Source organism: Oncorhynchus clarkii, chromosome 5 (genome assembly GCF_045791955.1).
Source record: "Oncorhynchus clarkii lewisi isolate Uvic-CL-2024 chromosome 5, UVic_Ocla_1.0, whole genome shotgun sequence".
NCBI classification, from domain to species: domain Eukaryota; kingdom Metazoa; phylum Chordata; class Actinopteri; order Salmoniformes; family Salmonidae; genus Oncorhynchus; species Oncorhynchus clarkii.
Genome location: NC_092151.1, coordinates 53,305,037 through 53,318,063, shown reverse-complemented (window position 1 = coordinate 53,318,063; position 13,027 = coordinate 53,305,037). Strand labels below are relative to the sequence as shown.

Below are 13,027 nucleotides of genomic sequence, written 5' to 3'. Positions count from 1 at the left end.
CGGGGCAGTTGTCAGTGCCTCAATTTATCAAACCACTCTGTCTAATGTAAAAAGCATGATGGATGACTTGTCTTGGTCCTTCTGCAGTCCAAAAACACTGGACATGCTCTATTTTAAAAAGGCTGTTCAAACCTAACCATGCATGAAGAGACTTTATATTTCTCTAAAGCCCTGGTGTCCTAACCGTGTCAACATTCAGGAAGTAGTCTGGCTTAATTGATAAAAGATCAGTGGGCAGAGCATAGTGAGTGGAGTTTACAGGCAAGACAAATAGAAAAATGCCTTGTGAGGTGAATGGAGGGCATTAAAAACAATCACATTTCTAACTTGACCTATGTGGAAAAACACGACTGGTGCATTCCCCCTGTCTAGCGCAGCAGATGAGGTACTGGGTTTGAGTCCAGAGAATCACAGGTTATGTTGATCCCTCAATGTATTTTATAAATGTATGACATGTACAAAGTGCTAGACATAACATATTGTAATTATATTTTACATCAATGGCTTATCACACACCCTGAGTGGGGTCAGTCCACTTTCCCGGGTCGGTTTGAAACATGAATTCTCTTTCAAAGTGCCTTGCCTGGTGAACACAACCCTGGGTTGCTTTGGAGACCAAGAGGGCTCTCAGACTACAGCTAGAGAGACAAATATACTAGCAGAGCAAGCCAATCTAGACCAGTTGGTACACAGGAAATATTAACTGAAGCAGTCGGGCGGAAGGCAAAGGGGTAGCGTCGGGCCAGTTACCGAAAAAGTCACTAGTTTGAAATCAACAGGCCCAAATTGTTCCTGTAAGTCACTCTGGATAAAACATTTAAATGGTAGTGTTAAGGCTTATCTGACACAGACAATATTATATCAAGCAATAAGAAACAAAGGCAGGTGTGCATTTTCCAGTAACTAGCTAATCGCATCAGCGGTGAGTTGGCCAATGACAAAGCAGTCAAAGGGACGGACGCCTGTTCCAGTCAACATCTCATGTCGGCTCCTGTTCTGAAGGCTGAGTCAGGTTGGTATCTCCACGGCAACGGCCATTTCAGACCCACTCCTTGGGGTTTCGTAACACCTCCAGCGTATCGGCCTCCTGGGAACCTTTAGGAGGTTCATGCATGTACTCCCACCTGTGAAGAGAGTCGGCGTGAATGAGGCGTCTGGGGCTTTTTCAGTGAGTGCCTATAGAAATGTAATGTACACAGCTGACATTAGAGGGCTCTGGTTGATGCTGTGGTGCAGCTCGGTCATGGTACGAACCATGAGGGACATGCACAGTGTGTGTTCCACAGGGCTCTGCTCAATTTGTATTTTATTTAACGAGGCAATAAGAACATTCTTATTTACAATGACGGCCTAGAAACAGTGGGTTAACTGCCTTGTTCAGGGGCAGAACGACAGATTTTTGACTCGGTGATTCAATCTAGCAATCTTTCAGTTTTTGGCCCAACACTCTAACCACTAGGCTACCTGCCGCCCCACGAACACAGGCTGTAAAACAGTGATCACTAAGGTCATTAAAGAAATTTAGAGCACTATGTAGGGAATAGTGTGCCTTTTGGGATGCATTCACAGAGCACTGTCTGCTTGTCTCAATGGAAACAGCCAGCTCTCATTTCCCACTAGCACTTTGCTAATTTAGAAGACATTAGTGTTTCACTCTCCAAACAAGTTGCTATGACATGACTCCCTATTCTGTGACAGTCAATTCAGTTCAACACTACACATTCCTACTTGATCATTGAATAAGCCCTAGAGCATTCACTTCGCTACACAGGCTGTACACAGTACTACAAACACACAGGCTGTATGCAGTACTACACACACAGGCTGTACGCAGTACTACACACACAGGCTGTACACAGTACTACAAACACACAGGCTGTATGCAGTACTACACACACAGGCTGTATGCAGTACTACACACACAGGCTGTACGCAGTACTACACACACAGGCTGTACGCAGTACTACACACACAGGCTGTACGCAGTACTACACACACACAGGGCGTACATAGTACTACACACACACACACAGGCCGTACGCAGTACTACACACACAGGGCGTGCGCGGTACCACACACACAGGCCGTACGCAGTACCACACACACAGGCCGTACGCAGTACCACACATAGGCTGTACTCAGTACGACACACAGGCCGTGCGCAGTACCACACACACACACACACACTCAGTACGCGGTACTACACACACATACAGGCCGTGCGCAGTACCACACACACAGTCCGTGCGCGGTACCACACACACAGTCCGTGCGCGGTACCACACACACAGTCCGTGCGCGGTACCACACACACAGGCCGTGCGCGGTACCACACACACAGGCCGTGCTCGGTACGACACACACAGAGGCCGTGCTCGGTACGACACACACAGAGGCCGTGCTCGGTACGACACACACACAGGCCGTGCTCGGTACGACACACACACAGGCCGTGCTCGGTACGACACACACACACACAGGCCGTGCGCAGTAATACACACACACACACACACAGGGCGTACGCAGTAATACACACACACACGCACCGGGCGTACGCGCTACCACACACACCGGGCGTACGCGCTACCACACACACGGGTACGCGGTACCACACACACGGGTACGCGGTACCACACACACACGGGCCGTGCGCGGTACCACACACACAGGGCGTACGCGGTATCACACACACACACACACACCGGGCATACGCGGTACCACACACACACGGGCCGTACGCGGTACCACACACACACGGGCCGTACGCGGTACCACACACACACACGGGCCGTGCGCGGTACCACACACACACACACGGGCCGTGCGCGGTACCACACACACGGGCCGTGCGCGGTACCACACACACACGGGCCGTGCGCGGTACCACACACACACGGGCCGTGCGCGGTACCACACACACGGGCCGTGCGCGGTACCACACACACATGGGCCGTGCGCGGTACCACACACACACGGGCCGTGCGCGGTACCACACACACACGGGCCGTGCGCGGTACCACACACACGGGCGTGCGCGGTACCACACACACGGGCGTGCGCGGTACCACACACACGGGCGTGCGCGGTACCACACACACGGGCCGTGCGCGGTACCACACACACACACGGGCCGTGCGCGGTACCACACACACACGGGCCGTGCGCGGTACCACACACACACGGGCCGTGCGCGGTACCACACACACACGGGCCGTGCGCGGTACCACACACACGGGCCGTGCGCGGTATCACACACACACACACGTAAGCAGTACTACACACTCACACACACAGGGCGTAAGCAGTACTACACACACAGGCCGTAAGCGGTACTACACACACACAGGCCGTAAGCGGTACTACACACACACACACAGGCCGTAAGCGGTACTACACACACAGGCCGTAAGCGGTACTACACACACACAGGCCGTAAGCGGTACTACACACACACACACAGGCCGTAAGCGGTACTACACACACACACACAGGCCGTAAGCGGTACTACACACACACACACAGGCCGTAAGCGGTACTACACACACACACAGGCCGTAAGCGGTACTACACACACACAGGCCGTAAGCGGTACTACACACACACAGGCCGTAGGCAGTACTACACACACACAGGCCGTAGGCAGTACTACACACACACACACAAGCAGTACTACACACTCACACACACAGGGCGTAAGCAGTACTACGCACTCACACACACAGGGCGTAAGCAGTACTACACACTCACACACCGGGCGTACGCGGTACTACACACACAGGCCGTAAGCGGTACTACACACACACACACAGGCCGTAAGCGGTACTACACACACAGGCCGTAAGCGGTACTACACACACACAGGCCGTAGGCAGTACTACACACACTCAGGCCGTAGGCAGTACTACACACACACCGGGCGTACGCAGTACTACACACACACAGTACCACACACAGGCCGTACGCAGTACTACACACACACAGTACCACACACACACAGGCCGTACGCAGTACTACACACACACACACACAAGCAGTACTACACACACACACACAGGGCGTAAGCAGTACTACACACTCACACACACAGGGCGTAAGCAGTACTACACACACACACACCGGGCGTACGCAGTACCACACACACACACACGGGGCGTACTCAGTACTACACACACACACACACTCTAGCGTACACTGTAAAGCGTGCTAGAGGTCGACCGATTAATCAGAGCCGATTTCAAGTTTTCATAACAATCCGAAATCTGTATTTTTTGACACCGATTTTGCCTGATTTAAAAAATAATATTTATTTAACTAGGCAAGTCAGTTAAGAACACATTCTTATTTTCAATGACGGCCGAGGAACGGTGGGTTAACTGCCTCGTTCAGGGGCAGAACGACAGATTTTCACCTTGTCAGCTCGGGGGATCCAACCTTACATTTAACTCATCCAACACAATAACGACCTGCCTCTCGTTGCACTCCACAAGGAGACTGCCTGTTACGCGAATGCAGTAAGCCAAGGCAAGTTGCTAGCTAGTTCAACTTATCTTATAAAAAATAATCAATCAATCATAATCACTAGTTAACTACACATGGTTGATGATATTACAAGATATTATGTAGCGTGTCCTGCGTTGCATATAATCTGACTGAGCATACAAGCATCTAAGTATCTGGCTGAGCGGTGGTAGGCAGAAGCAGGCGCGTAAACATTCATTCAAACAGCACTTTCGGGCGTTTTGCCAGCAGCTCTTCCTTGTGCGTCAAGCATTGTGCTGTTTATGACTTCAAGCCTATCAACTCCCGAGATGAGGCTGGTGTAACCGAAGTGAAATGGCTAGCTTGTTAGCGCAAGCTAATAGCGTTTCAAACGTCACTCACTCTGAGCCTTGGAGTGGTTGTTTCCCTTGCTCTGCATGGGTAACGCTGCTTTGAGGGTGGCTGTTGTCGTTGTGTTGCTGGTTCGAGCCCAGGGAGGAGCGAGGAGAGGGACGGAAGCTATACTGTTACACTGGCAATACTAAAGTGCCTATAAGATCATCCAATAGTCAAAGGTTAACTTCTTATCGCTGCAGGGGCAGTATTGAGTAGGTTGGATGAAAGGTGTCCATTGTCAACGGCCAGCTCCTCAGTCTCAGTTGCTAATATATGCATATTATTATTAGGATTGGATAGAAAACACTCTAAAGTTGTCTGTGAGTATAACAGAACGGATATTGCAGGCAAAACCCTGAGGAAAATCAAACCAGGAAGTGGCTTCTATTTTGAAAACTCCATGTTCCATAGCCTCCCTTTGCTCCATTTAAAGGGATATCAACCAGATTCCCTTTCCTATCGCTTCCTCAAGGTGTCAACAGTCTTCAGACAGTTTCAGGCTTTTATTTTGAAAAATGAGCCAGAAAGATAACATCGCGTCAAGTGGTCGCATGAGTTTTGCTCGCGCAACAGAGTTTGGACAGCCATTGCTTTTCCCTCTCCTACTGATAAAGACATTTGCGGTTGATATATTATCTATTATATATTTGAAAAACAACCTGAGGATTGATTATAAAAAACATTTGACATGTTTCTGTGGACACGGAAACTATACAGAAACTATTTGGAATTTGTCTGCGTTGTCGTAACTGCTCTTTCCTGTGGATTTCTGAACATAACGCGCCAAACAAACTGAGGTATTTTGGATATAAAAATAATCTTTATGGAACAAAAGGAACATTTATTGTGTAACTGTAAGTCTCGTGAGTGAAAACATCCGAAGATCTTCAAAGGTAAACTATTAATTTGATTGCTTTTCTGATTTTCGTGACCAAGCTACTTGATGCTAAATGTACTTAATGTTTTGTCGAGCGATCGATAAACTTACACAAACGCTTGGATTGCGTTCGCTGTAAAACATATTTTCAAAATCTGACACGACAGGTGGATTAACAAAAGGCTAAACTGGTTTTTGCAATATTGCACTTGTGATTTCATGAATATAAATATTTGCTATGTGCTATGCAATTCAGCGGTTGTTGATGACAATTATCCCGTTAACGGGATTGCAGCCATAACAAGTTAATGAAATAAAAATGGTACAGAGGGAAATAGTCCTATAATTCCTACAATCTAAAACTTCTTACCTGGGAATATTGAAGACTCAGCTTTCATATGTTCTCATGTTCTGAGCAAGGAACTGAAACGTTAGCTTTCTTACATAGCACATATTGCACTTTTACTTTCTTCTCCAACACTTTGTTTTTGCATTTTTAATTTAAACCAAATTGAACACATTTCATTATTTATTTGAGGCTAAATTGATTTTATTGATGTATTATATTAAGTTAAAATAAGTGTTAATTCAGTATTGTTGTAATTGTCATTATTACAAATAAATAAAATAAATAAAAAAAGTTGTCCAATTAATCGGTATCTGCTTTTTTGTTCCTCCAATAATCGGTATCGGCGTTGAAAAATCATAATTGGTCGACCTCTAGCGTATGCAGTACTACACACACACACACAGGGCGTACGCAGTACTACACACACAGGGCGTACGCAGTACCACACACACACACACACACACACACACACACACACACACACACACACACACACACACACACACACACAGCGTGCGCAGTAGATCACACAGTACTACACACAGAGTCTTCACTGGTTCAAGGTTGCGTCCCAATAATCTCTCACTTTTTCCCAAAGTGTTCACTTCCCTTTATGGGTTTAAAAAGTGCAATTTATGAGAAGTAGTGTAAGAGTAAACACATCAGGAGGAAGGAGAGATTATTGGGACGCAACCCCAGTACTCATTCCCAATCACTAGTGCTATACATCCAGTGCTAGCAGCAGCATGACTGTGACGTAACAGTACTCACTTGGCTGTGAGGGGCAGAGACATGAGGATGCTCTCGATCCTGGAGCCTGGGGTGGCCAGTCCAAACTTCACCCCTCTGTCATACACCAGGTTAAATTCCACATACCTGAAAACACACACACACAGACCAAAGGCTTAAATGGGACACAAGCACAGACACAGAACCAAACTGTTATTACACATGCACAAGCATGTAGGTACACCTAGGGCTGTTACTGTGACCGTATTACCGACACGTTGCCAGTCAAATTCCAAGTGATCGTTTTAGTCACGGTAATTAGGCTTCTCCAAGCTCTGATCCTGCTGATGGTCATTAGTAGCCTACCAAACTTGCCTGGTACTCAGCACTCTATTGTCCCTCTAATCACTCTGACATCAATGCAAATTTAATCAAACACCTCACATGAGCTCTTTTATTTATTTAACTAGGCAAGTCAGTTAAGAACAAATTCGTATTTACAATGACGGCCTACCCCGGCCAAACCCTAACCAGGACGACGCTGGGCCAATGGTGCGCCGCCCTATGGGACTCCCAATCACGGCCGGTTGTGATACAGCCCCAGATCGAACCAGGGTCTGTAGTGAGCCTCTAGCAAAGATGCAGTGCCTTAGACCGCTGCGCCACTCGGGAAATGTTACACATAATTTCTATAGGCTATGGAATTGCAATAGAAAACAGAGTGATGGCCTCTACTAAAAAGAGGATCCCATCAGCTTTTTATAGGCTAGTCCTACTATATTTATTTCTCAACTTTCCTAATATTAAGCACATTGCTTATCTTTACAACAGGAGTATAGCCTTCCTGGCTGGCATGAAAAGGAACCACGGGAAATGCGTCCTCAATTTGCTATTTAAGTGCATAGATGACATGTATTTATTTTTTTCCTGTTTCGAGGCACGTGCAAGATAATGGGCCAGTCTAATTAAAACAAATTTCACACATATACTAAATAATGTATGTAAAGACAAAGATTAAATAATGAACAGTCTGATGGGTGACTTATGAATGATATACTGTATTAATCAAAAGCGCATGCCTTTTTAAGTTGCATACCTCATGTAGCTTAGCCCATATGTCTATATGTTTTGATAAGGTTTGTATCACAACTAAAAGCATGACATGCATAAATCGCATTTGTGGTCACGTTTGAGAATGGTGTTTTCCCGCTACGTGATTGCATTTTGGAACATTCGCGTTTGTAGCCTCCTGCCGTGTGCACATTGCTGCGCTTATAATGTGAATAAATAGTCTAATAGTTGATCAACATTTGAAGCTAAAAAAGTTCTGATATGTTGCGTCAGCCTCATTGCTTAAAAACGTTTTTATTTTTTTATTATGTTAGTGGTTGTATTAATTTGGGATCTATCGCATCCCACAACTGTCCCAGACTATGTTTGAAATATTTATTTCTCGCACAGAATAGGTCAACTTTTGTACTATGGTGGATAGTAGAATGACATAGTAGATTGACATAAGCTGCCTATCACCCATAGTACAAACGTTGATAGGCTAGTGCTTTTGCTGTTCGTTAGGCCCACTCATCTTGTTGGCTGACAAAGTACATGTGGACAGTTCTTCCAATATCTTCAATGTGCACCTCGGAATTGGATAAGGATGAGCACAGTTGCATCCCCGATGTGTTTGTCTTCGCTTGTAGCCTGTGAGAAAGACCCGATCATGTGACGGGCATTGGCTAATAAGAATTGAGCCATGTGAGTGAGAGGTGCTTCAGAGCACGCAGCCGGGAGAAGGGAATTATAATTATTATATTCAGCCCAAGGGCACAGCGGCCACTGGCCGCAAAAGGCATGGATTTCTTTAGGGTACATTACGGCTACACAAAGGGGATGTCACAGGGAAATTCGAGGTATTAGCAAGTGCATGTCAAATTGTGAATGAGAGACTGATGAAGTGTGTGCAGCCTGCGCAAAAAAACAAAGCAGAGCTCATGCCTTTTCATGTGACTTTTTTCAAATAATCAGAGTCACATCATGCAGCCTTTGATTTTTTTTTTTTGACATTCTAACGCTGGTCTATATTCTTTGATCACAACTAAAGTTGCATAAATAACTAAATTAAGCATATAGGAAGACCGGTTTCTTTGTTAATTGCTCACAGAATAGCGGCATGTGCGCACTCCCTCAGAAATCTTTTGGAGAAAACATCCTTTCTATTTTATTCAGCTATGTTCAATTGTATTCTTCATACTATAAAATAATATAAAACAATGCAAATCTGGTTTGCTAAATTAACTAGTATAGCCCACAGCCATATTGCATAGCCAGATCAGGGCCTAACATAAGGACAAGGAGTATGCCATTCTGTTCTTCTGAAATAAGACTACATTTTCTTCATATTATGTTTCTTTAGACGTGTCTAAAATACATAATGGATTTATTAGACGTTCCAAAAGGTCTGCATCAGTGGCTTGTCCTCTATGCGTGGAAGCCAGGGAGATGCTAAATGTGTTTATGTTAATTAACGGTCAATTACCTTGAGACATGCAGTTATTTGCTTGACAATCACAAAACGTCATGACCGCCACAGCCCGAGGTACACCCACACCCTCTCATTTGTACCCACCTGCCTCTCCGCACCTGCTGCCAGTCCTTCTCCTCTGGGCTGAAGGGGTCATCGAGGTGTTTGTAGACGATGGGCAGGTAACAGGGCACCACGGTCTGGGCACAGCTCCTAACGAAGCTGAACGCCTCCTCCTGGCTGGGAGAGTCCAGGTCGTCAAAGAAGATGCCACCGATGCCCCGCGTCTCGCCACGATGGCGGATGTAGAAGTACCGGTCACACCTGCAGGCAGCAGGAGTGCTTTGAATTAAACTAAGCTTGAGGACAAAAAATGTTGCAGGTTACGGAAACACTTGAATTATACCTGCCCGCAGGTACTGTATATTGCTGTATAACTTGTTATACTCATGATTTTATACCAGCAGGGTTTAATTGAAGTGTTACCAATGTTAATTTCCATAATTGCAGCATAACTTGTACAATGCAGTACTTTTACAGGTATTTGAAACACGGTAGAAATGTTGAGCTACTGGTTTCAATGACTAAACACAGAGGTAGTTATTAGATATGATTACGCTCAATGAAAATGTAATCCAATGTTCTTTAAAAATACAACTACTGTATGCTTATAGGTTATAGGAACCTAGCCATTAAAGTAACACAGACACACACATCCATGTACAGTATCCATACTCACTTACCCTCCCGTTCATTGACACGTCATTCACTAGCTCTGAAGAAATGGCCATTCAACAGCTGAAGATAATGACGAGAATCTCCTTATCCCCGTTGAACAGTAGAGACCCACCCAGTGTAGTCACCCACCCACCCACCCAGTGTAGTCACCCACCCACCCATGAAGTCACCGATATGGGTCGTACCACTTTTTGAAGTCGGGGTAGTACTTGGGGTGATGTTTTTCACAGGCCTCCTTCAGACTGTTGTGAAAGTGAGCGCCATCCTCCTTATTGACATAGGTAGGAGTCAGGTCTGTACCGCCACCAAACCACCACTGTTTAGTGCCTGGGACAGACACACACACACACACGAGAAGACAAGAGCCATCATTCATTATCTCAGCTCCAACACTTGAATGGTGTGACGTCACAGCCTGAAACTCACCATCTTCTTCTTCTATCTCAAAGTATCTGTAGTTGAAGTGCACTGTGGGAATGTGGGGGTTCTTGGGGTGGATGACTGAGCTTACGCCCATGGCACAGAATGGCAGGATGCCTAGGAGTGAACATAATACAATATTATACAATACAATACTGTAATATACATCTCAACCATAGTCGGACTCAAGGATCCCATTCCTGATTCCTTGAACACATCAGGTTGTCGGAATGGCACACGTAGCATGAGGTAACACACGGTACTGCAAGACAACATAAGGTATTGCTGAAATGAATGAGGTTGATATGAACCTAGGGCGGCCACTCACCATCTTTCCCTCGGAGAACCTTCCCTCTGCTGCGCATCTGCTTGGCGGCCTCCTCGGTCAGGTTCCCAAACACCACGGACACGTTGACCCCCGCCTTCTCAAACACCTTCCCATCCTGCAGCACACAGCTGATGCCCCCGCCGCCTGATACAGACGCAAGATGTTAAGACAGTGAAGAAAGAGCCAAACACCAAGGCACCTTAATGATGCTATGTAAAACAGACAGTGAGACAATGGCATGGGTGCCGAATGTTGCAAGGTGCTACTGTGGATGTTGGGCTCAGTTTAAAAACAAGGCCAGGGTGGATAACCTTTGGATTAGCCAGAATAGACTCCGATCTTAGTTTACAGCTGCACTGGAGTCGGACAGGCTTCCTGATTAGGTTAAGACACCGCAGAGCCGGCACAAACTATGGCTCGGAAAACGTACCTCAATCCAGAGGTGAGAAATGTGTCGTACTCAGAATTGTCCCATTATCCCAACTGTTACGCCAAGAAGATTGAACGACTGCTAAAATTCTAGCAGTCGGCACAAGAAACTGTTCGTCGGGAGCTTCATGAAAAGCCTAAGATCACCATGCGCAATGCCAAGCATCGGTTGGAGTGGCGTAAAGCCCACCACCGTTGGACTCTGGAGCAGTGAATCACGCTTCACCATCCGGCCTGCACAGAACCCTGACCTCAACCCCATCGAACCACCTTTGGGATGAATTGGAACGCAGACTGCGAGCCGGCCCTAATTCCCCAACATCAATGCATGACCTCACTAATGCTCTTGTGACTGAATGCATGTTCCCGCAGCAATGCTCAAACATCTATTAAAGAGTGGAGGCTGTTATAGCAGCAAATCATTCCATGATTTTGGAATGAGATGTTAGATGAGCAGGTGTCCACATACTTTTGGTCTTATAGTGTTGGTCTACGTTGGCCTATAGGTAAGATGCTCTGGCCTTAGGTTGGGGTTCCTAACCGACTATCCATGCGGGATGGGTACGTCTGTACCAAATGGCACGTGCCAAAGGGAGCGATTACATGCCTTCTTTCCGTTCCCACTTGTCCACTTTGAACTTGCCGCCGTCCACCTCCTCGAGCGCTCTGCAGAACTCCGCCTGAGTCTCCATGATCAGCATCTCCATCCTCGTGCACATTTCCTCTTTTTTCTGCTGCAGCACTTTGACGTCAGTACACGGCGGAGACATAAACTTCTTGCATTTCTCCGATATCTCCGTCTCCTCTGTTTTGGTGATCATGGTTGCCATTTCAGCCCGCTGAAAGTGACTAGCGCTAGCCACAAAACCCACCACTGCCGCCGCTGCTCCAGCAACCAGCAGGGCGCTTCTCCTGGTTCGCCCGGTTGCCGTTTTGCCTGCAGTCCCATTGGACATGAACTGCACTCCAGTAGCTTTGGGAACCCATCTCGCTCCCGGAAGCGGAGTTAACCTGCGGACTGAAGTGTTATGGAAGAAAGATATGCGCGAGTCCACTATGGAACCTCGCGTTGAATACGGAAAAAAACATAGTCTCGCCGTGGTTTGCGCCGTTCTGTTCATGGAATAAAGAACGATGGTCGCCATGATTTGTAAATGATCTAGCTGTCATCTCCATGTAAAATGTACAGTTTGTAGACATCCATCTAGCAAAACTGAAAACTACAATCACAAGTAGACAGCCGTGCAGGCACGCTAAGGTCCGGGGGTGTGTCCTTGTCTTGAACCGAGCGAGGAGGCATGGGAAATGGTGTTCTCGATGAGTCTGTCCAGGTTTGTTTGATTGATAGTAAATTACAGCAAACAGCAAGACCCACAAGCCAGTGCTTTTCTGTAGGCGTGTCGTTATTATCCAGAACGTGATAAGAGACCCCTTTCGTCTCTGCTTATCCGCTCTTTGCCAAGATAGTCATTGAAAAATAATAATTGTCGCATAATGACGAATGGATTTATTTTCTTATTCACATGTTATTAAAGCATGACGTAAAATATGCCACGTAGGTCTTCATTTATTTATGTCACTATTTCCAACAACACAAAGACAAGACGTGCACTTAATTCCTCATAATAACATGTTCATAATACCATTTTGGAGCACATATTTAGAGTGTAGCCTACGCTAGTCTATAAAATCCTTCCCAGTACTCATGACTGACAGTTTGATAGATGTATAGATGTGTCTGTGTGCATTGAGGTGAAGAAG

General features: G+C 46.3%; 1 protein-coding gene across 1 annotated transcript; it reads right to left on the bottom strand.

The window, feature by feature from the left end:
- Positions 1–418: 418 nt before the first annotated feature.
- Positions 419–12,536, bottom strand: LOC139410079 (oxygen-dependent coproporphyrinogen-III oxidase, mitochondrial-like). The gene is made up of 7 exons (XM_071155516.1): positions 11,874–12,536; positions 10,838–10,981; positions 10,516–10,626; positions 10,275–10,416; positions 9,457–9,675; positions 6,873–6,977; positions 419–1,124 (listed from the first exon to the last, which is right to left on the bottom strand). The coding sequence occupies exons 1-7, from the start codon at positions 12,409–12,411 to the stop codon at positions 1,040–1,042; spliced, it is 1,344 nt and encodes a 447-aa protein (XP_071011617.1). The 5' UTR covers positions 12,412–12,536; the 3' UTR covers positions 419–1,039.
- Positions 12,537–13,027: the final 491 nt, after the last annotated feature.

Coding starts and splice junctions, on each gene's coding strand:
- LOC139410079 (XM_071155516.1), bottom strand. CDS start 12,411: ATGGCGACCATCGTTCTTTATTCCATGAACAGAACGGCGCAAACCACG. Junction 10,417..10,515: donor TGAGATAGAAGAAGAAGATG/GTGAGTTTCAGG, acceptor TGTCTGTCCCAG/GCACTAAACAGTGGTGGTTT. Junction 9,676..10,274: donor TACCCCGACTTCAAAAAGTG/GTACGACCCATA, acceptor TGCTGCCTGCAG/GTGTGACCGGTACTTCTACA.